This window comes from Sturnus vulgaris, chromosome 1 (assembly GCF_052056855.1).
Source record: "Sturnus vulgaris isolate bStuVul1 chromosome 1, bStuVul1.hap1, whole genome shotgun sequence".
NCBI classification, from domain to species: domain Eukaryota; kingdom Metazoa; phylum Chordata; class Aves; order Passeriformes; family Sturnidae; genus Sturnus; species Sturnus vulgaris.
In genome coordinates, this window is record NC_142243.1 from 34673439 (window position 1) to 34700629 (window position 27191).

Consider the following 27191-nt stretch of genomic DNA (forward strand, 5'->3'; position numbering starts at 1 on the left):
GAGGTAGTGAAAGGCTGGAGTTTTCTTAGTCAGCTATGGGAATGCACATCTTTATGAAAATCTTTGTAAGATGGGTATGTACATGACTATTTGCCTTCCTCCTGTCAATGAAGGTTCTAACAGTTTCACACTTCTGTGCAGTTCTTAAATGTCTCAAATGCAGCAGAGACTATCAATTATTTTGTGAATAGGGTTGACATTGCAGGGTGAAAAAGAGACAGAGGCTCTACCTTGATTCTTTCTTGTTGGGTTCTCTAAACCCAAAAAGTCATTCACACTCTAAAAGGAATAAAAAAAATGTAGCATCCAATGCTTAAATACCAAATTGTTTTATTCTCTTAAAATTGGAATCTATAGCAGCTCATTCCAAACAGAAGCTTTTTCCAGTTGTATGATAGTGACAGCAGGAAAGTTGATCTGTGTAACACACATCTACTGTTCTCTGGTTTTAATCTTCTCTGTATCTACATGTGTTGCACTGTCTTTAAAGATCTGTGGAGTTCTCATACCAGTGATTTCAGCTGTTCTTCAGTGATGTTTTGCAGGAGCAAATGGGCACACAATTATGCTAATTTTCTACTTTTGAGATCATGAAAGTTGAGCAGATGCTTATTGATGCTGTTTTTTCACAGGTAATTTTGAAATTATTTGACTTTTCTGTTGAAATATAAGGACTTAAAAGGTATAACTCAGAACAGTATAGTTAATGAGGAAATAATATTTGATTATATAAACGTTGATTAAAAGATAAAACCAGCTTGTGGTCTACTTTTTTCAGTTTTTCATCAAGAAAGTAAGACCAGTATTATAGATAATCTCTCCTGCACACCTTTGAAATATCTACCCCAGCCTTTACTTTGAAGGAAGAAAACCTGTACATTTCCTCAAAGCTGAATTACCTACTTCAGAGTGTGCAGCTGCAGTGATTGCAAGTCCAGTAGTAATGAACCTGTTATTTTGCAGTCCTTTCTCCGTCTTGTTTATAAGGGTCATATTTTCAATTCCAACTGTGTTGTTTCATGTTAATGACTATACCACCTAAGGACCTAAGGACATTGACCATTTACAGAATGCCCCTATTTAGAGTTGTTTTCGTACATAAATGCATATTATGCACATTTAAATAATTGTGATTTTTTTCCCCCTCTATCTTTACCCCTTCTAGACATTGTACTAAATTAAAGGTGCAGCTGTTTTGGGTGATGGTATTTTACAAGAGTTTTTGCAGGCACACCTGTGGTGGTTCTGCTGAATGTCAGTGTGGCAGGAGACATGAGCTGCTGCCCAAATTCCACTGTTTCTTAGTGTGGCTCTCTGCTCCCACAGGATTTAGTTTCAGTCTGGGCCCTGCACTGAGGCTGTGGCAGTGATGCTTCAGGAGGAGACTTGTGGGAAGCACTTGGATCAGAGTTGGTGCATATCTGGTAGCTGAATAAAGTGAGACCAAAACTTAGGCAGAAAAGCTTAGGCAGAGGTTTTGAGTTTCCCACAGGCAAATCCAGCACAAGATTGAGGGAGCAGTCTGTGAAGAGAAAGATCTGCACCTTCTCTGTCTTGTCTGACACGTCAAATGAAAGTCTGGGTGAAGATTTTATTTGGGCCTTCAGAAATCAGAGCCTTGAGTTCTTCTTGATAACTGCAGTCTTGTTCTTAAACCCAGCTGCTATTCAAGGTCACATGGTGAGAACACGCAGAAAACAATTTGTGACACCTGAAATTACCAGGTTCAGAATTATCCTTACCAACAGAACAAAAGAAGACCAGTCATTTTGAGATCAGAGAACAGTAATAATGTTCTCTGACTGATGAGAAGTTCACTGCCTTGTGAGAAGTAAAACAACTCAAAAAATATAAAAAGTCTTTGCAAATGTACTTTGGAATTACAGTGCTTATATTCCGTAAAGCTGATGCTGAGCAGTAGGAGAAACTGTTTTGTTTGGAACAAGGTAGAGTCATCTGCAGTGGAGTGCAAATGGGATCAAACTAAGAGAAGGAGAAATTAGGCTGCATGTCAGGCAATCTGAACTAAAAGAGTTATTTGACTGGGAAAGAGCTTCCCCAGGGAAATAGTAAAAGCCACATTATTTGGGACACCTAAAATTAGACTTCAGAAAGCACTAAAAAAAACGTACAACCTTGCTTTGGTAAGGAGGTGGACTAGAAAAGGCAGGGTTTGGGATTTTCTTCTCTTTTATTTGCAATAAATTCTACAATTGTTGGGCTTAATTCTGTCCTGTGGTATTTAAGTCAAGGTAAGATTTACATTGCTTATTGCCTTAGGAAACTGAGGTTAAACATACAGGTTTCTCCCCTTCACCTATTGCCAGCCTTTTGAATGGTATCTTTTTATTTCTGTCCCTCAGGGATAGTTCAGACCCCTCTCTTCCAATTATAGAGATGCATATTTAGAGGAGTGGAGAAAGGGCACATATGCCTTAAGGATCCTTTGGAGCATTTCCCTCTTGCCTGGCTCTTAACAGACTCTAGAACTGATCAATATACTAATTTTTTTTTTATTTTTAATTCAGAATTTATTTAGATTATTATGTGAAAATCCATAAACTCAGCAGGTTCTGAAGCTGTTGTGTGAAATTACTGACCATGGTTTACAAATTATATATATATTTATATGCTTGTGTTTGTATATGTTTGTGTGTATATATGTAATATAATGAGGGGAGAGGTAAATGAAATACAGCCTTTAACCCAGGAACAGAGGCCTACAAGGAATGTGTGTTGTTATATTGAAAGTGTTGCAACCTTCTCCATCATTTTCTTTCAATACAGTCCACGTAATACTGCTGCAGTAATACAAAAGAGGTTATCATAGTCCATCCTGCATATTAAAAAGTGTAGATTGTGCAGTTATGACTAAATGTTAAGAGCCAAATGTTTTTTATTGTAAGTTAGCTTGAAGATTCCTGCCTTTATCAGCATACATTGTCTACTCGTGAGATAGCAGTGCTCCTTTCAAAGCCCACTTGAACAAATAGAGCCCCTGTGTGGAAAATGGTTCTTCATTGTGTAGGCATTACCCTGGAATAAATAGTGCTGGTATAAAAAACATGAGTTTTAATGTGTACACAAAAGCATGCCATGGTCAGGACATTGAACCTCAGAAATTGTGGTAAGAGACTAAAGAAGGCACATCAGCAGGATTTTCTGAAAAATGGTTCATTCGTAGAGGTTTTGGAACAGCATGGGAGGAAAGCTATATTGTGTTTCCAGTATTTCTTTCAAGGGCTGTGTGTTACAATCCCACAGAATGCATTTTTCCCTGATGCCACTGGACAGGATATGGGAGTGGGATATATGGTGAACCCTTCCTCTGCACTGAGTTTTGGGTTGTAGATGGTCACACAGTTTCTAATCCTTGAATTTAGGCTGCATCATTTGGAGGAACAGGTGCTGGGGCAGGGACTGGTGGAGAGGCAGCTAGAAAAGTCATCTGATGGCATTTCAGATTGTGACTTTTAAATAGCAGGAGCTGATTCCCATTTCCTTTCTCCCACTGCTGCTACCTCCTGCTGCCATTCATGTGGTCTGCCACAGGAGCGTGGGTTGTATTTTTTTTTTCCTAATTTGACTAAGAGCATATTTCTCATTCTAAATCCTTAATGAAGACAAAAGGCCTGTATTGCAGGGTAGGAAGATACTAACCCGAAACATATTATTAGCTGGGAAGACTCATTCTCCTTATGTCCATGTTTTTGAGTGGCTTAATTGAGGAAGAGAGATATCTTCTGAAAATGGGTTTTTGAATAGGGCAACAATGAGGGCGGAATGGTGGAGATGCTGTGATGCCAGCTTTCTTGGAAAGCTTCATTAAGAGATTATTAAAGTGATTGTAACCGATTCTGTTACAGATCAGGGTGCTTTGATATGCCAGCCCTTTGCATAGCAGTCTCTCAAGGGAGAAAATGAGTGTTTCAGAGGCTCTGTCTGTTTAATTTTTGACTGATCTCTCATTAAGAATTTTACAAGATAGAAAAGGAGAAAAACATTCAGATATTATCGGGATATTGTTCATATACACTAGGTAGGAGGTGAACAAATCTGCATGAATGTTTTAATTTCACTGCCTCTTCCAATCTAACCCTCTAGCAAAACAGCCAGATATTCCACTCAAGACCATAACTTGCCTCATTTCTGTGTTGTCTTCTCTCCTGAACTTTCCCAGATTTAACTGTTGTGCCTCCTCCCTACACAGATGATTCTGGAAAAGCATGGAGTTCCTGCTTTTAAAAATGAAGAGAGAACCAAGGGGAATAGGGTCTGGAAATTCTGGTCTTTTCAACTTAACATCAATTTCTAGTAAAACCTTAAAATGTGAAAAATATTTTTAAGACCTTTCAGGAGTCAGAGAAACAAATTATGACCTAGAGAGATGTATAATGAGTAAATGTGAGAAACCAATGTAATTTCTTGTTAAGATAAAGCATATGACATATTTGTGTTATTGTAGGGCTTTTGACACTGTTTCATATGATATTGTGAAGAGTCCCAGAAAATAATTGTGACACGATGGATGTAGAACAAAATGTGAAACTAGATGTGTTCAGAGCATTTATCCAAGTGTCACTAGTAAAAGAAGATTTCAAATATGGCTTGCAGAGGGCTCTCTTTGGCACTGCCTAGTACTTTCATTTGCAACTTTACTAATGAAATACAGGGGTTTCTTGTTAATTTTAATGATGACTGAGTCATGCTCAGGGCTGGGTTAGGTATGAAAATCAGTGAGTGATGCACTGTCACTCTGCAAAAGATTTTTCTTTTTAAAAGAATATATAGCTTTTGTTGGAAGATAGGTGCCTTTTTGTGAGTACATTACTAAAGATTTGTGAAAATTAACATTTATAAATGGAAGGGAAAACACTTGACTTTAACACTTGAGATGTCTGATCCTTGTTATGATATAATTTGGTAATAGAATCATTAATTTGTAGAATTATTTCTTTATTTAATAATGAGGGTTTTTTCCCTCTTTTTTTTTCCTTTAAATATTGAATAAGTCCACTGAGCCTTAAAAAATCTCTTACTCTCTCCATAGAGCAGCAAACCTCTGGCTTAAAGTCAACAGAGTTTTTCTCTCAGCAGGCGTGTCTACATGTGGTTGACTGTGATTTGTTCTCTGCAGAGTTGCATTTCAGGGCTATGGGCAAGGTTAAGACAAGATGTAATAGTTGGACAGGCTAGCATCTATGCATTTGGTACTGATGGCAGTGGTCCAGATCCATGAGCTTGCTCTTTAGATGTATGTTGTCATCATAACTGTAATGAGGCTGTTCATACCGTACTTTTGGAAACAGTGCAGTATAAAAGTCTTCAGTCTGCTGAGAGCTAGATATTTGACTGAACCTCAGCTTGCAGTGTATAAATATATTACTCTCTGTTTTTCTTCTTTTTATTCTTCCACTTTTCCTTCTCCTCCCTTCTTTCTCCTCAAGGACATAGACTTTGGCTGTATTTTTCACAATTGCTGAAGTAGAAATCCGAGCGGATGCCTGTGCCACCACCACCGCCGCCACCTCCTCCTCCTCCACCTCCACCACCTTCTGGAGGGCCCCCTCCACCACCACCTTCTGGAGGGCCCCCTCCACCACCACCTCCACTGGTAAGACTGACTTTTCATTTCTATGGGCAAAAGCTTAGCTGTAGTATCCAGCTCAGAGCCCACAGGATTTTAGCATGGATATTCATAGCAAACATCTGAGACAGATGTTTGATTTGCTGGCACTGGTTCTTCTGTTCATTACAGCAGTGGTCTCCAAAGTGGGGTGTGTGAGATGATCCATTGGTGTGGGGGATGAAAATGCTGGAACTTCAGTCATATATGTGTATACTTTACAAAGAAATAAACCTATGTATATTGGCATCCATTCTCAAAAATTTTGTTACTGCTAGGAGTGCATGATGAAAGAGTTTTGAGATTATTAGAGTGCATCTGCCGAGAATACAGCATTTGTGAATACTTTTCCAGCCAAAGGGAATTCATTTTTGTATTGGTAATATACAGATGGTAAGTATTAATTTCTTCATCCTTCTTACAGCTCCTATTAAGACTCACAGTGCTCAGCTGTACATTTTGCCCTTTCTAGCACATTGTGTCTTCCTGGGGATACAGCACAATATTCTTTTGTACATGTGCAGGAACAATTACAGCTTGTAACAGATCATTACTGTGTGTGTCATGAAGTAGAACATGTGCCTTGCCAGCATGTTTGCAATAAGAGGAGGATGCTCTGGGTGAACTTTCAGTGTATTACATTTTCATACCTTCACAATCAATTATTGTACCTATGGTAAAACCTGTTTAAGTAATTCCTTGAATTCTATGATTAGTTGGTCATAACCTGAAGTTCTTAGGATTTTTTTGAAAGAGTGGAACATGGCACAGTTGTGTTCAAGTCATAAAATCTCTCCTGACTTTTTTTCATGTATTTTTCTGTCACTTCTCTGTTTAGTTGAAGAGTATGTTAGTCTCTGTAGCAAAACAGTACATGGTACTTCAAATGTACTTCAAGTTTATTTTTTTTTAAGAACTGTATTTCTCCCTTGCATTCCCTGGCATCTCTGCCTGTTTTGTTCCCAGGAAGGTTGGTCAATTTTCTTTGGTATTGTTCATAATGCTCTTATTTTATCTTTTTTCCAGAAGGAGCTTTCCTTGCAAGTTTCTTTCTGCTACTTTACAGGCTGAACCATTTTTTAAAACTCCCCATGAGTTGTGGAGATGAAGAGGAGGAGGATAAAGACAGCAAATGAAATAAGCAGTGTTTGGTTATTTTCAGCATTCAGTTTCAACTTGGCACCATGAGCAGTGTTTCCAATTAGAAATTCTTCTGGGCTGGTACACAACCTATACTTAGATGCTGAAATAAGTGGGCTGTATATTGTGAGCAGCTTAATGCTCACAACTGCAGTTAAAGTCAACAGAAGCTACAAATGTTCTTATGCTAATAAATTTAGATCAGTAAAGTATCTAGAGACATTTTTAGACTCCTCTAACATACGCCAATTGTAAATGACTTGAGAAAGCTAAAAGGATCATTATGAACAAGTTTAGGATTTTTTGTTTTGCCTTCTCTTTTCTTATGACTAAACCTGCTACCATGACAGAATTTTTATATAAGAGGGCTCGTTTTCCTATTGTAATTGGATCATTCTTTTTCAAATGGGGTGATCTCTGTTTAAGATATGAAGAATTTAGAGTCAGCTCATTCTTGGTGGCACGATACATACTAGATGTGTTTCTAGTTAATGTCTGATATTAAAGCCTTGCTCTTAATAAGTCTTGATACTAAAAAGAGTATATGAATCAACACAAATAATAAAATAGCGTGGCAGGACATAGTTTTTTCTGCAACAGCAAAATTACTTTTCCCTGTCAAAACTGAATGAGAGACAGGATCAGGAATCTGCCTGGAGAGTTCAGCAGAAGAGCAGAGGAGGAGGCAGCTCTCCAGCTGATGCCAAGTTACAGAGTAAAATCTTATCGTTGAGGAGTCTGCAGAAACTTGCTACAGACCCTATTTTCTTTTACTAGAAAGCCCTTTCTTAGAAATTGGCATTTGTCTTTTACAGTTGCTAAACTGCCCAGCTGTTGTTACAGCTGCTAGATTTACAGTTGGGGGATGGAAGAAGGAAAAATTTTAATAGCCATATAGCTTTAAGGAAAACCTGCAAAGCAAATAAGTTATTGTTTGGCCAACAGCTGGAAAAGTTCCAAAGTAAACAGCACTGTAATTTTTATTATACTGGTATGATTAAACCAGGGTAAGATTTGCATGTTGGCAATTAAAATTTAGGTTTTAATTTTGCTATTGATATGTGGGTGAGCCACTAGTTTAACTTCTGTGATTTATGCTAAAAGAAAAATGTCTGTGTGTAGGTGGGGGTTTTAGAATCCTGTTGTTTTTCAGGATGCTATTGCAGGGGTACCATAGACTTGTCTTGCTTTTCTAGTTATGGATGAGAACTGTACTGTTCCTCTTGCTTTCACTACCAAGAGATTTTTAGCAGAGGTAGTCGCCACATTATCTTTTTCTCTGCACATTTTCTTTGTGAATATTGTGAGCCTTGATCCCAAATAATTTTGCAGTCCTTAGTTCATGGAAATTCTAATCACTGTTGGCACATAGCTTTTTTGTCCTGTTAACTCCTTCTTAATGCATAAGAAAGTTCTTTCCTCATGCTTTTTGGCCTTGTTCCTACTGTTTTCTAAGACTTTTGGACTTGCTGATATTCTGTAAGTACTTGTAATGAATTTTGCTCACAAAAGTCGTTAGAAGGCAATACAAAGTGATTTGGAGATGGTATTTAAAACATGCTAGGAGCTACCTGTGCCCAACAGCCAAAAAGCTACTAGCTGTTAGAGCAAACTTAAAAGGAAACAAATTCTTGGATTTCTCAGGAGGGAATGGTGGTGTGTCTGCTGTAGCAGATGTAGGCGGCTGAGTCAAAATGTAAATATAGCTAATTAGATTAATTGAGCATGTCTTCAGATGCCTGCCTTCTGGGGGTCAGAGAGATGAGAGGGGTGAGTAGGCAGGATAAAGCTGTGCCCTGATGTATTTTCTGGCACTGGCTTACAGAATTCAATTCTCTTCTTGTTCCCTTTTCCTCTACACCTTAACAAAGCACACTTAAATAGGAGGCATAGGGTGTTGGTTCTAAAGCTCTTTTAATTTATTGACATGTGGTGCAAGATAGGGTTTTTTAATAGATTTTTTGTTGGTGGTCTTGGCGAAGAGGGTGTTAGATTTGGGGGTTTATAAAGCTTTCTGGTCATGAAAAAAAATTTATATTCCCCCTCTATTTCTTTTACCACTCTTCCCTTTAGGTTGGGCATATGAGGCAACCACATTAGCTTTGGTTTGTCATATTTTCTGGAGCAGGTGTCACCACTGAGACTGATTAAAATTTTTTTCTACTTAATTTCCCAAGAAAAGGATCAAGAGAGAATTTTGCTTTGATAAACCCTGTTCACTTACTACATGCAGTGAAGGCTGCTTACTGCTGTGTAGCCTCTGTATATATGAATTTGTAATGTTAAGATCAGTCATCACCTATTAAAATGTTAATATTGGAGGAAGTGTGGATGCGTATCAGCCCTGCTGGGTTGTGCCTTACTCAGAGATGTTTGTTTAATGATTCATATGTTTGTGGAGTTTAAGAAAATACTTCTGTTCTCTTTAGAATTGTTATTATTAAAGTCTTAACATAGAAATTAACCCCGAAAATCACAATGGTTCAGATGATTAAAGTTTATAAAGTAGTACCAGGTTTATTTGCTGCCTTGTGGCACACTAGGAACTAGGATAGCAGGAGGAGAAAGTAATATACTTTGGTGATAGAAATGTGAAACTTGAAACAATGATGAATGCTAGACTAGTACGTAGATTAATCTTAATGATTACCTCATTCTTATTTAGTTAAAATTTTAAAAAATGTTGTAGATAAACCTGTCAGTGTTTACCAAGTTTGTTATTCTCTTCTTATTTTCTACTCTTATAATAGAAAACTCAGAAATGCAATTCCTCATGATATAATGCTGTGATAAAAGCATAATTTACACAGAAGAAGGATTTTCAAGGTTCAGAAAAACATAACCTGATATGTTTCCTCCAAGTTTTCCTAGGAGGGATGTTTTTTCCCTTCCTTCATGTGGTTGTTAAATTGAAAACCTTGCTGAGTTGTTTCCTTCAGTCTTCACAAGAAATTCAATAGAGAGCTACAGTGTTCATCTGAAGTTGTGTGGGAGTTGGTTTTGCTCCTATGACATTTAGCACTACTGTTCTTTGGAAAGAGAACAAACAACATATGTAAAACATCTTGGCTGAAGATAATGATGATTTATGGTATTTCAGTTTGGTTTTACCAAATATAGTATGAGCAAATATGTGCATATGAGCACTCACATGCATAAATTTTTGGTCATGTTTGCTAATTATTTACTGTAAAAATTAAACATTTCTCAAGTCTTTATTCAGACCCCCTAGATATGCAAGTGTAATACCAGAAGAACAGAACTGTTCACAGTGCCAATTATGTGTTTATTAAAATTTTATCTGCACTGTAAGGTCATATTTTGTACTTTGTCATGGAGTCTCTAGGCCAGAAGATACTAAAGCACAATATTCATTGCTGATAGGTAAAACACACCAGAGTGAGAAAAAGTGCAGACTTGGTAATCTTGTTGGTGACTGACTGATCATACAGACTGTGCTAAGGGCTGGACAAAGCACAGCTGGAATTTTTGAGTGCTTTGTTCCAGACAAAATAAAGGACACTGATTTATAGTGTTTTAATGATATATTGTATCTCACACCAGTCCGCTTTTGTAAAGAAGCGAGAGGCAATCATGTAGGAAAAAAAATGCTGTCTCTTTCTGTGGTTTATTTGACTTAATTTTCAGCTGTTGGAAAATTGGGGTTGCATTGCTGTGGCATCTCAAAGTGTTGCTGCTGTAGCCTTCTACTCTTGTAGTCAGCAAACACAGAAAGGGTAAGTGGGAGCTGTGAAAGGTGAGAAAGATGAAAACAGAAATACTAGGCTGGCATTGCTCTGTTTCATGTGGACAGGTACAGGGGCATGGACTGCATATAGTTCCTAGGTGCTAATCTTGAATGCTTCACTTGAGAACTCTTATGTCACCGTTTTAAATGTATTTAGATAATTAATTCTGTTTTGAAGGTTTTCTCATAATTTCATGTGTTCTTCATTTCTGAATGGAATGGAATACATTTGAAGAGCATTCTTTCTCTTTGTTTTACATCTCTATAATACACAAGTATGGAAATTGCAGAGTAGAGTTACCAGCTGTAAGTGATCCAGCCCTGGTACAGAAGCAGCCCAGCTGCAGACAACTAATAGGTTAATTTACCATTCTAATTACAAAGTAAAAAAGTCCTTAAAAGTCAGTACCTCATCTCTAGCGTATGCAGTGGCTACACATTAAATTCCATCTGTCAATTAATATTATACTTTTAGTCTTTTAATTAAAACAGAACTCAAAATTATAGCAACACTAGACTAGGACTTCTCTGAATGGCTGGAAGGTGAGAGTGCAATAAATGCTAGTTTCTCATTATTCTCCCTTGGGTTAACCATAATTTTGTGTGGATGCTAAAAGGCATTTCAGAATGATCAGTAGCTTCTGCACAGATAACTGCATATGAGAAATAGCCTAGTGTTCTTAGAGGAAGATTAAATTGTGATGTGTATAGGGTGCTATATGCTGAAATTTTTGTTGCCACTACTCATGGTGTCCCTTGTTATTCTGGGGACTATGGGCGACAGAAAGAATAAACAGTGCTAGTGTCACCAGCTCCCATTGTGATGTTTCCAGTAGTGTTTGATGCTTTCATTGCAATGCCAGGCCCTCAGATTTTCTTGTTTATATAAGAGTTTTCAGTTTCTTTTCATTGATGCAGAGGCAATCATGAGACTTTAAATCCCAAAAATTTGGAAATCAAAATATGAAGTTCAAAATTATTTTTTGAAGCCAGTCTCAGGGTATTTTTGGTATTTAACTTGTGATCTTTCTGGTCTGCTGGGAAACACTTTAGAGTGGTTTAAATTTTATACTGCCTCAATTTTGGTGGCTTCTGTTACTGCATGTTTTCTTTTCGTATAAGAACAGTCAGAATTTGCATTTAAAATGTGGGTGTCAGAAAGTTAAATACCAACAGAAAAGCTCAGCAGGTATAAATGATCCTACTTATTCTGTTGCATTTTTTTGTATTCAGGTACAGAAATCTAGCAACCCACACTGGAAAACCTTAAGTACACCCTAGTGAATAAGCCCGCTGCTCCATGTGAGGCAGGAGCAATTGAACTCTTTGGTATACAAGATTTTTACATTATCTGATACAGCGGTGCTAGCATAAGGTGCAGAGGGTTTATTGGATGCAGTGGTACTGATTTCTGGTGGTGTTTGAAATGAGCACTGGGAACACAGATTTAGAAGAAAGTTGCTGCTGCTATGCTGGTTTTGTTCTGTTATGCTGGTATGTGTTCTGTTCCCTGCCATTGTGTATGCTGGTAACTTCAAGCAGGTGCACAACAGGCACCAGGCTCTGCTAACACTGAAAGGCCTCACAATTTGGGACTAAAGCCAGGAGTAGGCGGTGGTGGTACTGCCAGAAAGAGATCTGTAACAACTTGTCCACTACTTCCCTTGCTGGGAGCTGAGAAACAAGATCAGTGTAGACACAGCCTATCTAAGCACGCACATTGCTCGACGACCTTTTCAACCTGGCAGGTTCAGACTGCAGAACTTTGTGCGATGGAGACTGAGATCATGGTTAATCAGTACTGAGCTGGGTGTAGGTGGAATTGTCAAGTGCTAGTCCTGTCATTCTCTTGAAACAATGATTTCATCAGCTGCCAGGAAGCTATTTGGCAGGTCCCCTCATGTGGGTTCCCTCAGAAATGTTGGCTGGAGAGTGAACCCTTGGATGGGAAGCATTTGAAGCTCAGCTTGCTAGAAGGCTGAGAAAGTGCTATGTTTGCCCAGGCAGACCAGGTGCCAAGAATTAATTAGTTTTGTTCTGTGCTACAAGGCAGAAATACAAGAAGTGGCTCTGATCTTGCAAATGACTCTGCAGGTGGAGTCTTGCACTGTGGTGAGGTGTCTCATAATTAAAAAGCTTTAAATCAGAGGTTAGACCTCTCCTGTGGACAGAACCAAAACTGTCAGGTACCAGATCTCCCAAGCTTCTTTAGAAACAAACAGTTTAAAATATTTAAAATAAAAGAAGACATCTACTTTGTTGTTGAGATTTGTTGGATTTTTCCTTAAACTGGAAGAGGGGATTATTTTGAGTATTTTGCTTTGTGTTTGACAGTGCATGAGTGAAACCACACCTGATGCATATGTAACGAAAATACAATAAGGATGACAGTGTTTTCCTCTGTGATACTCCTGTTTGTGATGTGCTGGAAACTGGGTTTATTATTTTAATAAGCTACTTCTTTTCATTGCTACTGCTTTTCTTGGCACATTCCTGGTGGAGACTTTAGCAGCTGGTTTGAGAATTATTTGTAAAAGCAATGCTCTTGCCTGCTGGGCAAACTGTTTCTGCTGCAAATGTAAAATCATTAATTCCTGGCATAATCCTAAACTAGTAATAGTGGATTGATCTTGGAATCAAGTTCCAAATTTCTCTGCGGTTTCAGATTTCATGCTCAGCTACAAATGGATAGATGACTTTTATAATCTTGTGCTATGTCAAGGAAGACATGCTGGTCAGCTTAAAGTGAGATTTCTGGTCAAATTCCATGTTTTGCTTTATTCCAAAACAACCTCATTCTTTTAATAAAAAGCTTTCACATTGTAGTTTGTTAGATTGTTCTGGCATCTTACTGGCAATATTACTTTCTTTCTGTCAGTTTTGCTTTTGAAAAGGATGCAGTCTTTGAGGAGCTGAATTAATTTAAATATCTTAGTCTTGATGGCTACAGGAATCTCCTTATGGAACACTTGTGGTCAGCAGTTTGTTGTTAAGTGGAAGGAAGCTACAGAGTAAGTTGCTTGCAAGCAGGTCTCCCCTGTTCTCTCTCTGCTCCTTTTTTATCATCAGTGGTCCCAGAAGGGTATTTTAACAGACTCATGCCCTTTAAGGCCACTTACTCAAGGTCTGTGCCCTTACAGACTGTTATGAGCACCAACCCAATGCCTGACTTTCCTTCGAAGGAGTAGGAGATTTGTGGCTGGATGTGGACCCAGTCGTCATCTCTCCCTTCATGCTCCCCTGCTTGGAAAGTCTTGTGGTGCCATATGGGTGGTAAGAACACTCATCATCCTTCCTCAGATGGTTTAGCAGCCACAAACAAGCTGTGTTTTTCTCTCATACTCTCAGCTATCTCTGACGTGACGCACATACTGCATTAGGCAGCTAACTTCACCTTTTTTATCCTCTTTCCTGAAAAATCTGTATTTGTTTACACCGGAATTTCGGTTATTGTTGTAATATAGAAATAATATTTGGAGAATTTTGTTGTATTTCCAGTGGTTTCTGCTGTTTTTGATGCTTTATACATCCTTTATTTAAGATTTAGATGTTTTAGTTGTCTCCCATTATTGACAAACATTTTCTTTGACCAGACCTGGCACCATCACATCACTGTCTGCACTGCCTCCACAGCTCTTGTTTGTTTTAATCTACCTGCTGTTTTAGATGCTAGCTTTAATTGTCCATTTCTATGTTTGTAGGCTTTTTCTCTTGCATTTTTTAGTTTAAGTTGGGTCTCTGAATCATGACAGATTGGATGCCAGAGAAGGCCAGGACTGGCTCAGGCACTCTTTTTTTAAAAATTTTTTCCCCATAAATATTTGTCTCTGTGATCAAATATCCTTTATCCTAGGGCTTTCTGCTCAGTCTTTATCTTGCTACATTGTCTTTCCCTTTCTTAAAAGCCAGACCTGAGGTGTTTAATGCTGCAGTGGTGAAAATCACTTGCCTCAACCTGGATCTTTGCAGGTTTGGCTGAGCACAGCAGAGAAAAATAAGAAAGCAAGGGATGTCTTCAAACTCTTTTTTCACTAGAATATATGCTGCTTATGCCTTCTGCCAATACCTGTGCTTGATCTCTGCATTGAATCTGGGGGGTTGTGTCTACAAGGGGAAAAATTGGTAATGGGAGAAAGGAAGGTTAATTTCCACCAGATTCATAGAAATAATTTATATTGTCAGCAAAAGAGAGAGCTCTCCTTCTACCCATAATAAAATTCTGATGTCAAATGTATTGATTTGTCTTCAATTTTATCATTATATGTCTCACAAAATAATTAGGGAAAAGCTAAATATATTTTGACTTTTTTTGTTTTAGTTTTTTATCTAGTACAGATAAATAAGTTATTTTCTACAGGTGTCCTTTCCTATAAAACATGACCAGGAGAAGGAATCTACTGTGATGATACAATTTATTGCATATTAGGAGTGTAAATACTCAGTACTAGTAAGTTCTCTGAGTAAAAGTATGTAGTGCCTTTGGATAGAGTAATGCTTTATTTTATCTTACTTATGGCTCCTATCAAACTTAGAGTTTTAGTACTGCATCATCTTTTTACATCACCTGATGGGTTTACTCTGAAAGAAAGGCCCATGACTCCCTGGCTATTGGGTTGTCCAGAAGGCTAGAGGTATATTTTTCCTGCAGGTGTCCTGTTTATGTAGATCTGTATTACCCTGAAGTACTTGACAAATGCATTAAAGACCATATTTAAAATCAGAGTAAATACAACCTATTTATGGGACAGGATGTATGAACTGTGACTGAGCTACCTGTTCAGAGTCCAGAGGATTTCTCCTTTTCTGTATGCAGAGGTACTATTTAAAATCTGAATATTTTAATTAGTATTAATATAAACTTTTTCAAATGGTTGGTGCCTTCTGCATTTACATCACTTTAGTATCTGAGCACGTCTATCTCTTAAATATTTTAAGTATCTAGGAGCCCAGAGGGTAGGTCGATGCTCCCATCTGTCTTGCAGGATGTAATGTGACATTCTCAAGGTGGTGCAAATATCACAGCAGAGTGTACCCAGAAATGGAGCTCACTGCCATGCATTTCAGTCACTTTTCCCTAGAAAAAGTCTCTCAGTTCTTAATTTGTCTGCTACAACTCAATTTAAGGCATTAAGATTGTGATTTTTCAGGGTCAAACCTGGAGTGGGTCATATATATAGAAAGTGTAAAAATAGAGAATTGCTCTTCTAAACTAAACAATCCACTTTCACAGAACTCCTAACTGTAAGAAGTTGTTACAAACCACTGGCTGTGCCCCTCCACCACAGGGTACTGCACATCACAAGTAACTCTGCACAGGACCTGGTGACTTGTGCTTCACAAAAAGCATTTCTGCATGAGAGGATCCAGCCTTGATCTGAAGTGTTATCAAGAGATTGATAATCTGCTTCTGTCTGCAGTTTGTCTGTTTGCATCTCACATTAATTCACCAAATGCCTGTCTCTGCTGCCTGAGTTCTCACCACCACTCCCAGTACAGGTTGTCGTGTGCAGGCACACCACCCCTCAGATAGACTTCAGGACTGCTGAAATCTGAGCTGTTGCCTCCAGTGTTTTGAACAGTCCTTTGACACTTTCTTTTGCACCTCCAGGTTTCCACAATGTAATTAACATTAGAAATCTGGAGACCAGAACTGAGTTTGTGATTCCACTTTTGCTCACACTGCTTTTTCTGAAAGGATGAGATATATTGGAGGAGTGTACTATGCCTCCTTGCCATACTTGCTAATTCAGGCTTGCTGGTGGAGCCCCCTTCCAGGTCCAGGCTCGTGGGACTTGGAATGCAGGCTTTAGTTTCAGAGATATGACCATTATATGTAATCCAGTCACTTTCAGTTTTACATTTGACATTTTTATATTTTGCATTTTTTTCTCCTTTGCTCCGTTTTGGTTTGTTGTTCTTTTCAAACAGCCTCAAGCAGCAGTGATTTAGATCTCTGTCCCTATATTCATGCTGTCCTCATTCATATCTCCACTAGTCTAAGTTACCAGCTTCAAATTCTGAAGTGTTTATCTCCAACATTGATGATTTACAGTCTGAAACATCTAAAAAATATTATTTGATGACATTTTCCTATTTACAGGTATTTTGAAGACCTGACAGCCTAAACATTAGTCCTATACTTTACTGCACACCATAGCTAAGTATGTAATTTAGGACACTGAAGACAAAACGTGTGGAGTTGGGTGAGATGAAAAGGAAATAATTCTTATGTTCAGGCTATTTACATGCGTGATCTGTTCCATTCTGTTTCTAAGTATGTACTAAACGTGACATTCTTTGTGTCTGAAATAGTAGCAGAATAACCTAGTGGTTGCTAAGGTAATGAGAACCCACCGTTCCCTTTCCAATTCCTGTAAATAAAGTATGGAATTTAATTTCACTCTATGTTACCTGAGGCAGATCAGGCGTCTGATAAAACAAATGATCTTCACATTCTTCTCCACTTCCTTTCTGATTTTCATTGAAATACTGAGATGTTTCTCTTTTTGTTATAAATGAGGCTGCCCTGCAGATGGTGGGGTAGAAAGTAGCCTAAGAATTACATCTTTTGTCTTGCAGTTGTTTTCCCTCTGTGACTTAAAATGTATTGGTCTTCCTGCTGAAACACTTTTATTGCATGTGATCAGGGCTGAAGATTTGACAGCCGTAAGAGTTCCTCTTTCTGTTTTTCTCTTGATGCAGAACTTAAATGTTTATTATCTGTGCTTGTGCTATGGATTGCAAGCACAGCATGAGTGTGAACCCAAGATTTATTTCTTAATCAAAGAAAGGAAGGTTCTCTCGAAAAACAATATGGTAAATCCAGGAATTTGCTGGACACCAGTAGTTGAGTGGATGAGATACTCACCTGGTGAAATGATTCTTGGCAAGGACTATCACTGGCCCTAGGAATGCAGGCAGCAAATAAGAAATCCAAAGGAGCTTTGACCGCTGTGCAACCAGGCAACACTACACCCCAGACCATCTTGACTTTGTAGTGGAAAAAGAGAATCCGTATCAAGCTACTCAGCAGCTAATCAATCATCCGAGTGCACCAGGCTGGGCAGGGAAGATTGTATCTCTACGTACATGAGGAGGAAGAAGAAACAGCTGAGGCACGGGATGAAGTTCTGCTTGGAGTAAGGGAATCTGTTGTAAAAGAGAGGCAGCTTGTTATGCTGCATTATGGAATGGCAGAACAATATTCCTGCTTTTTTATGCGACAAATTTTTGTCTTGCTTGTGTTACATTGATATCAAGTCATGGGTCACTTGCCACAGGTTGCCACAAGTGGGTTATTTTAGCCTAATAGCTGTCTGGATATCAAGACTTTATATTCTAATAGCATGTCTGCCCAGAGAAGTAGATCTGGAAGGTGAAGTGGACCGCTGGCATAATATATGGACACTTGAACCCGGAAATGAAAGACAGCTGCTGGATCTAATTTTAAACATAGCTCTTGAGCAGATCCCTCTGTATCCTGCTTGTCCTGCTACAGCAAAGTCATTAGTGGGAGTAGAGAGACAAGAAGTTGAAGATACTGGTAAAGAGTTTTGTGAGGAAGGGAATCACTCTTGTTCAAGTTATGGTATTTCCATTTTTCACAGTAAGTACTGTCAGCTTCCAGAGAAGAGGAGTGGAAATGGTTTGTGGCTAGTGCATGGTCTAACACTGCTGACACGGGCAGCTCTTCTGGGGCCTCGTAATGGTCAGTGGGGCTCCCTGTTCTGCACGTACGAGGGAAGGCAGCGCTGTTTCAAACGAGGAAAATGTAATAGAGTGGGAGTTTTCCTAACATTTTAAAATAACGTGGTTACATATCAGCCAGGTAGTAATTCCGAGTTTTTACATCAGGGCTCGGGAATGCGGCGGCGTTAGCGGCGGTCTGGAGCTCCATCTAGCGGGGCGCCGCAAATCCCGCTGGCTGGGTTTGGATTTTTTTAGCCAGTACAGAAATAACCACGAGTAATACCGTACTGATAGAATTCTTCACTTGGGATTAGCGAGTTAGGTACATTATTAATTCAGCAGCTGGTTAAGTATTTTCAAGCTCCAGTTTTGCTTTCAGGATGCCATTACCAAGCTGGGTTGATTTTTGGGGGTTTTTTCAAGTGTGACCGTATTGTTCTGCTTTATTACAATTATGATGCTAAAATTAAGGGCTGTGGAAACATTTCTGGAACTCGTTCTCTTTAGAGAGTTAGCTAACCTCTGGGAATTTTGGAAGTAAGCAGAACATTACTCCTCTGATGTGAAGATTCCCCTCTATTATAGACAGCTCTGTTAATCACAATAAGTTAAGGAATAATAGTTTTGCTGTTTATTATCTGCTTTTAAAAAGTGAAACATCCAATTTTTTAAAGATATGGTTTTTAAATATATATAACAAGAAGCTTGAAGAAGTAACAATAAATAATAAATTTTGTTTATTACAAAACTTTAAAATGCAACTTGATTTTACATTTACCAAGCTTGATTAGGATAGAAACGTTACTAAAATATAATTGTATATTCTAAAGGCAGTCTATGTAAACTGGTGTTAATCTCCAGTAGAGAGAGAGTATAAATAAGTTAATGATCATAGTCAAATATAAGTGTAGCATGCATTTATCGCTTTTCCTAAGAAAAGTGGATAAAACAAATATTTATTTTAATTTGATATATAAAAATTTTGATGTAAAGCATTGTAAATAGCATGATAAGAGCTGACAGAGGCAGTTGGATCTGGAGATGTGGGACAGAGGCCATAAAAGGCCAAATGAGGTCACATTTCATTTAAGCATGCCTCCTAATTTGCTTTCAACAGTATTAGCCCAACTAGTATTAGATTTGTGTTATATTTAAACTTTCAGCTTTCCTGCCTCCTGCAGAACCAAATGCTGTTCCTGTTGATTCAACTCAAAGGACTGGGAGTGACAGCTGCTAAGGAGGGCTTACTTCAAATCCTCTATCCCATGTTTGCCTCTGTATCCTTTCTAAATATGCATTTTTGTCTGTACCTCCCATCTAAAGCTTTGTCATCCATTGTCAACAGGCAAGCTCAGAGATACCAAAGTTGCGAAAGGAAGACCAAAAAGCACGGAACGCACTCTTGGCTGATATCCAGCAGGGAACTCGCCTAAGGAAAGTGACCCAAATCAACGACCGCAGTGCACCACAGATTGAAAGTGAGCATTTGCTCCTCAGTAAGGCCCTGGGGGAGCTTTGCTGAACTGAAGCCTGAGGTGTAGGTGGAGGTCAGATGGACAGTTTCAAACTGAAGGGCAGTTCTGAAGGTCAGCAAAGGTCTGCATCATCATATGGCTTTAGGATGCAGAGAGGAGACACTTTCTAAACATGCGTCCTGCTCTGAGATCAGTGACTGTAAACACTTCTTGGTATGTCTCCGAATGGTTATCACCTTAACAGGCATCCTTTGTTCCAAAATAAACAATGAATGATGAAATCCTTGAGAGCATTTCAATAAAATAATTAAGTGGGAATTGTTGGCTCTAGCAGAAGAATTGTTCATTAGATTAAAATAACAAAAAATGCTGAAAAATTCTGGAAACATAAATTTAATATTAGGCCTAACAGAACTACTTCTTGGTGTCACGATTTGTGTGAGATTGAAGAGCACCAGAGGGTGCTGTGCTCCAAGGTACAGGTCAGAGAGGTATAGTAGTTCCTGTAGTAACAGTATAGGGAAAAGTTTGGCCTTGGCTGTTTGTGGGCACCAAGCCTTAGCAGTCTCAGGGCAAGGATGAAATGATTTTCTGACATACCCGGGGTTTTTCATTCTTTTGAACAGAACCCAAAGGAGCTAACAGAGATGGAGGTAACCCAGCTGTTAATAAAGGTGGTTCTCAGCAGCCTCTGGGAGGTTTATTTGCTGGTGGCTTTCCTGTTCTCAGACCAGCAGGCCAGAGAGACATGACAGGTAAGGGCTTCATTTGTATGAAAGCATAGCTGGGTGGGCAGAAATTTGGGATTAGCTTTACTGATTGATTTTTATTGTGTTTTTTTTTTTTTTCTGAATGCTTAGTTCATCATGTGACCATGGAGAGCTCAATTAATAATGTGATTGAAGCCACCTTTCTAGATCTCAGGTGCCTTATTCCTTAAAACATAAATAAAAAGCTATCTCTACACTTGTTAAGAAAGAGATTAAATAGATCTCTTTAACTGAGCTTTTTGCATTGTTTTAATGAAAACTTTTAACTGTGCTTTGAATACAGTATTGAAATCTGAGCTTATCAGTTTCAGCACAGATGGCAAAGTCATATTTCCTTCCCTCCACTTGTGTATATTTCTATGATATAACAGTCTTGTGTATTACTTTAAAGATTCATATTTAAGATTTTTGCCCTCTGGATTTTACAGAGTATAGCTTTGATCCAGCAAGGTAATTTACTGATCTGAAAAAGAAGAGTATTTCACAATGACAGGAGGCAGGCACATGTGGGAGCCCAGTGCTGCTTTCACCTCAAGAAAGTGCCATCATCAACGAGAGATGACTTTTATAGTCACAGTAATGACCTCTGGCACTGTTGGGCAGCTGGTGCCTTCTCAGGCAGCACAGAGCAAAGTAGGTTTTTGCAGGGAAAGAAAGAACTTGGCTCTATCTGAAGGTTTTTTGCTCCCAAAAGGCATGCAAAGATGTGTGATGGGGCTTTTGACATAACTTCAGTGGCAGTAACTACTTTGAGTTGTTCTTAAAACTATGGCCTTGCCTATCAGACTATGTGAGTGTCGAATGAGATGCTTTTTTTGACATCTTGCTTTGTGATAAATCCTTGACATTTACTCAGGAAATGACATTTTTTTAAGTTCAAGAGTCTTCAGGCATTTACTGTTAAAAAGGAAATACCAGAACCTGTGCCTTCCAGAAAGCCTTTGAGGTATTGCTTTTAAAAGCTTGGCTTTTATCCATGGAGTTGAGGTTTCTGTAATGTTTGTGTGAATTTTTTGATCCTTCAAGTGCTTAACTTGAAGGACGCCAGCTGATGTGTGTCAAACTGCCGGGACTCTTGATGCCCAGCGGGGTGTACCAGGCAGGATGAGTGAGGCTGGTGTGAAGGGCCCCAGACTCTGCAGAAAATTCCTTCTCCTTAAACTGTTTCGTTCTGCAGAAGCTGAGGAACAGGGAGGGGAACAGGGCCTCTCAGCAGGTCTTCATATAACTAAGCAGAATCCCTGGTGCCCATTGGAATACATCACCTCCTAAGTCCCATTACAGCGTGGGCAACCTGTTGTACATGAGGTGTTCAAGGTGAATGAGTTTAATCCCTCCGGGTATCCACTGGGGAGGGGAAGATGAAGAGCTAGCCCATGTCGCTGTTCCGTCTGAGGAGTGGGAATGCAATGCCGGTGTGTAACATGTGGTATCTGGTTTCCAGCAGGGAGGCCTGGGCAGCTCTCCGGAGCCCGAGCAGCATCCCCCAGACCATCCGCACCGCCGAGCAGCGGCCCCTCGCAGCCGGCCGAGGGCCCCAGGGCCGCTGTCCCACCGGAGCCTCCCGGCCCCTCCAGAGCCGCAGCGGGGGCGGGCCCCGGGCGGCCCAGCCTGCCCGCCCCCCCTCCACCGCCTCCCGCTTCCAGCAAGCCTTCCCTCACCTTCCCTCCTCCTCCCCCGCTGCCCCCTCCGGCCGAGCGCCCCGCCAAGGGGGTGAGCCCCGGCGCCGCTCCCCCGCTCCCTCCCCCTCAGGCTGACAAACCCGCCAAGCTCCAAGCAGGCCCTTCGCACCCGCTCCCTCCTCCTCCCCCTCCTCCGCCGCTGCCCCCCGTGCCCCCTTGCGGGCTGCCGGGCAGGGCTGAGCCCTCTGCGGCCGCCGCCGCTCCGGCCGAAGGCAGGGACTGCGCCCTTCCCACGCCGCCGCCGCCGCCGCCTCCTCCTCCTCCGCCGCCACACGCGGCCGCCAACAGGCTCTCCTTTCCCCCCTCCCCGGCCCTCAGCGGTGCCGACCTGCCCCCGCCGCTGCCTCCCAAGTCTCCCCATTTGCTGCCGCAGTTGCACAAGCCAAGCAACATCCAGTCGCTGCCGCTGCCACCCACCCCCGGGCCCCCCCAGCCCGCAGCCGTGGTGGACACCAGAAAGAAGCGACCCGGCCGAGGCGCAGGTGAGAGCGGCACCTCTGAAGGAAGGAGGCTTTTCCCTTCCTTTGGCTAGCGGGGAAAAACCTTAGAATGATTTGGAACCTTGAAGATGACCCCCTTCCAACCCAAACCATTCTATTGCACTGGTGACTGGAGAGCATGCAGGGGCTGGGATGAAGAGCACACATGGGAGGAATACCTGTAGGCTGCACGGCTTGTGATGAACACCCAAAACGTCTGGCTTTCTGAGATGTCAGGCAGATCTTGGCGCTGGGCACATAGGCTTTATAGTTTCAGCTGCCACTCTTGGAAAGCACATGCTGATCAGTGGAGCAAAGCCTTGGGACCACCGAGCTGCTTCTTGCCTTTTTGTTGGCATTGGATGTGTCCAGCAGTGTGGTACCCTGACAGGTTCAGGTGGGGGAGCAGAGTACAGACCACTGTGTCTGCCAGGTCAGCAGCTGCTCATGTGCCAGCCTGCCCAGGACATCCCTCTACAGCTGTATCCATGCAGGAGCAATATTGGCAACAGCTGGGAAACACTACAGGAGATAATGAAACAGAGATGGGGCAGCTACGAGCCATAGGTGAGCAAAAACAAATCTGGCTGCAGCCCTCTGCTGTTCAATAAAGAGAAGTAGTCAGTGCCTCCTGTGATCAAGATGGTTGGGCCAGAGGTTTCTCCAGCTACTTAGGAAGTGGGGTATTATCCAGTATTTCCTTGAGTAGATGATAGAAGGAAATTTTATTAGATTCCTCTAATGTAATGGAAATAATGAAAAAGATGAGTCTAGATCTGAGTGGGTTTGAGAAATGGAGACAGCTACTTAACAGGGAACATCTGAAAGAGAATGTTCTGTACCCTGTATTTTAGCAGCGACATGTCAGGAAAAAGATCACTGGCTCCCTTTGAGAGCCAGGGGATAGGCCATGTAAGCACAGCAGATCAGGTTCCTTGTGGTGGTGATTAATGCTGCTCAGAACTCTCTGATGAACTGTTACTATGTCAAGATGCCCATTTCTCATGGCAGTTCAATTTGTATGTTTTCCATAAAATTGCCCTGCGTGTCCCTTATTATGTAGGAGGATAAGCAGTTTTGAGAGGCTGCTAACTTGGAGGCCTTGGGCTTTCTCCCCTTCACACGGTTCCTGTGGTGGGTCTTCCAGATGTAAACTTTGATGGCAACTCCTCAGTGAAATGCCCAAGACTAATGACAATTCCATTGCATAGCTGCCAAAGTGTCGGGAAATTTTCTTTTAGACATACCACCTAGTGTGGTTGTTTTGTTGATTTCCTTTGCTTAAAGAGACTGCTTGTTCTTGTGAAAGTGGAAGGATAATCTTCCATTCCAGACTGGGACAAAACCACACTTCAGAATGTTACACTTTTCCTAGAACTGGAAATGGAAAGCCCCAGCCAATTCCAATAATGATCTGAATTTAATACTTGATGCTACAAATATGTGGTCAAGCTTGGCAAACAACAGCTATGGGTATGTTTGCCCCAAATACTGCATTCTTTCTACACCCCTTCCACTTTTGTTTGTAGTTTACTGTTGGGTTTAAGTCATGATGATGTTTATATGCTGGTCTCTTGTTTTTTATTAAAGGAACCGGTGCTGGGAAGCTGGTCACACCTCCACAGCCACCAGCAAGATCCCCAACAACTGAACTTACAAGCAAGTCTGGAGTCTCAGCCTGGGCTACAGCTCATGACCCCTACACACCACTTAAAAATGGAAATATGCACATCATTGGTAATATCATTAAATTAAATCTCTTGGCCTTAGTTAATAATGTTAGCACAAAAGCCTGTGTGCATCCCAGATCTCAAAAGCTCACTTGGGACTTTGTCCTAGCAATAACAGGGTAGTCTAATAGAAACATTTTTTTGCAACCTTATGCAATGATATAAAATGAAGGCTTTTTCACAAAGGATTTTAATTCAGTCAGTAGAAAAGCATACACTACCTGCAAAGTTACTTAAAAATATGAAAAGTTCCCATAGTGTGCTTATATTACCATTCTTAAAATTAGATCATGGACATTTAGAGGCTTCACTCCTATAGGGCAAAGACCACTAAGAATTATTTTTGTGGTCTGGTGAATTGGCTGTTCATTCTTGTTTACAACTACATGTCTTGAAAACTACCAAGGAATATCTCTATTACCACAATACCACCAACGCACAAAACTGAAATGGCAGACAGAAGCTTAATTTCAGTTTTAATAGCAGGCAGAGATTGCAATTAAGGCAAAAAACTTGGATGGCTCACAAAAGTACTCATCAAGATGGTTCATATGGAATGAGCCACTATAAATTCCAGGGGGAAAAATCCTAACATTTTTAATTGAAATTACTTGTGACAACGTTGGTTTTTTGGGGTTTGGTTTTTTTTGGTTTTTTTTTTTTTTAAGTTTCTTTCTCTCTAGCAGCAACTAATGTTTATTTCCCTGAAACTTCCCAGATGACTTCGAATCGAAATTTACTTTCCATTCTGTGGAAGATTTCCCCCCACCTGATGAATTCAAACCATTTCAGAAAACATATCCCAGCAAGATACCCAGAGGTAAGTGTGTAAACATGAAAAGATCTGATCATTATCAAGAGGTTTAAAAATGGGGACGAAAAATAAAGAACTGAACCAGCATTAGCAAAACTGGACTGCTACCATAGGCACAGAGAGGAGTGGGATTTTTCACAGGGGCAACAGGGACCAAAGATATAATGAAAAGCACTTTGTTACTTTACAGTCTTAGCTAATAACAAATTATGTGGCTGGACATGCAGCTTGTGGTTTTAGATTGCTAAATTTGCAAAGCCTGGGATGTTAAAAACAGTCATGTTGTAAAACAGACTTGGGCAGCAACTGAGTTTGATTTTTTTGTTCACTAACTTGTGAAATCACAGAGAAGGATGATTTGATCCATGTCTTCCATTATGTATTTTGATTTAAATCCTGTGCATGGTGTTTTACAACCTGAATTAACAAAGAGACTTAGTACCTGAACCTTGTCAGGAAAGTGATAAAAGGTTGAACCATCCTTTATTTTTTTTTCTCCCTTCTTAACTTAGAATCAGGTCACTATTGTAGACTATTGAAAATGGGTAGTTTAAAGTACCAAAAGATCTCATGCCCATATTCTGCTTTTTATAAAACCCAGCTTTTTGTAGCTCTCCAACTTTTAATTGACTTTTTGTTTTGTTTCCATGCTAAGATGATTTGCATGACTTTTCATAGCAGCCTCAGGCTAAATTTTCTCCCGTATATTCTGACTTTTTACTGAAGGGCTGCAGGGCACAAGCAATATGTGTGTGTATGTATGTAAACATAGGTATATATATGCACATGTATGTGCATATCAGGGGTAGCAGATAACTGCAGCATCCCTGCTATATAAACTGCATCCAAAATATCTTTTTAAAATCTGTCCTATCTATTTACAGATCCTTCTAAAAATCCTCCATTAAGAACACATGTGAGATGAGAAGAGTCTTCTGATGCTCTCTGGACTACTATTAAAAAAGAAGATCAAGATAATATATAAAACAGAAGGGGTTCCTGTTGCAGTGATTGATTGTACTTGAGTCACAAGTACTGCAATATTAACATTTCTATAAACTGTAAAACTATATAAATTATACCTTTTGAACTGGCCTACATACTACAGGAATGTTAGTACAGGCTTTTAAATTACTGTATATAGGTGAATATTTTTTAAGCAAAGCAGCATAAAATTTAAATTCTTTGTAGTGTTGAAACAATTCTCATTCTTATCATGCTGACAATGTTACCTCAGAATGTTTTGTGCTATGTGCCTGTAGTTCTTTTTTTCCCCTTCCATAATAATTTTTGGAAGTTCTCCAGTTATTATTGAGACATTTTTCCAATGAACTGTCAAAGTAATATACTATCTTTAGTCTGTTTTTATGTTTCTTCACTTCTTCCATTCTGCCTGGCCACAGATTGCAGCAGGATGTCACTTTCATGAAGAGATGGGCCCACAATCCTTTTCTCATGAAGCACGAAGAGGAGATGCCAAGGAGTTGTGGCTGCTAAAGAGCCTACCTCCTAATGATTGCATATCCTTATAGGATAGTGTCTGAAGAAGCCCAGCTGGGTAGGGTGGTCATGGACTTGACAAAGATGACAGAACCTTTCCAAAGTGGAGAAAAAGAAAGTTGCTGTATTGTGAGCAAGAAAAGGAAATGGTGTGTGTGAATACACGTGCTGTGATTGTGTGTAAGGACACGTGTCCTGTCTTTTCCTGCTGGCAAAGTGGATATTCACCATTTCTGTGATAGATTGCCTTTACCCAGCAATTACAAGGCCTTTGGATGAGGGGTCTACATTTTAAACAGGCAATTAGAGCTACTGCTATTTGCCAGTAGTGAAGGGTCATTGTCCAAAACACACCCCATGGAACACTCAGCCCCCAAAGTGGTTGTTGTCTCAAATAGAGTTGGTTGGGAAAAGTAACAGCTTAGGAGTGGATAAGACTTGAACTACTGCTTTTAATATTCAGAACTTGGGTAAGATCTTTGGATCACAGATGTTCAGATCTGGTCCTAAGATACCTTTTTCTAGCAAGAATTACCCT

The 27191-nt window shown here is 40.0% G+C and overlaps 1 protein-coding gene across 5 annotated transcripts in view; it reads left to right on the forward strand.

Annotated features, from left to right (window-relative positions):
• Positions 1 to 26517, forward strand: part of WIPF3 (WAS/WASL interacting protein family member 3) — a 35395-nt gene extending 8878 nt beyond the window's left edge. For 2 of the 5 annotated variants that reach the window (XM_088163592.1, XM_014893951.2), the window contains exons 2-8: positions 5448 to 5614; positions 19549 to 19681; positions 20305 to 20433; positions 21893 to 22612; positions 24200 to 24346; positions 25058 to 25159; positions 26038 to 26517. In XM_088163592.1, coding sequence (XP_088019718.1) covers positions 5501 to 5614; positions 19549 to 19681; positions 20305 to 20433; positions 21893 to 22612; positions 24200 to 24346; positions 25058 to 25159; positions 26038 to 26078 — 1386 coding nt within the window. In that variant the 5' untranslated portion in view covers positions 5448 to 5500 and the 3' untranslated portion in view covers positions 26079 to 26517. Of the gene's footprint in view, positions 1 to 5447; positions 5615 to 19548; positions 19682 to 20304; positions 20434 to 21892; positions 22613 to 24199; positions 24347 to 25057; positions 25222 to 26037 lie in introns of those variants that run through there. The other 3 variants (XM_088163587.1, XM_088163582.1, XM_088163595.1) reach the window with 2 other exon arrangements.
• Positions 26518 to 27191: the final 674 nt, after the last annotated feature.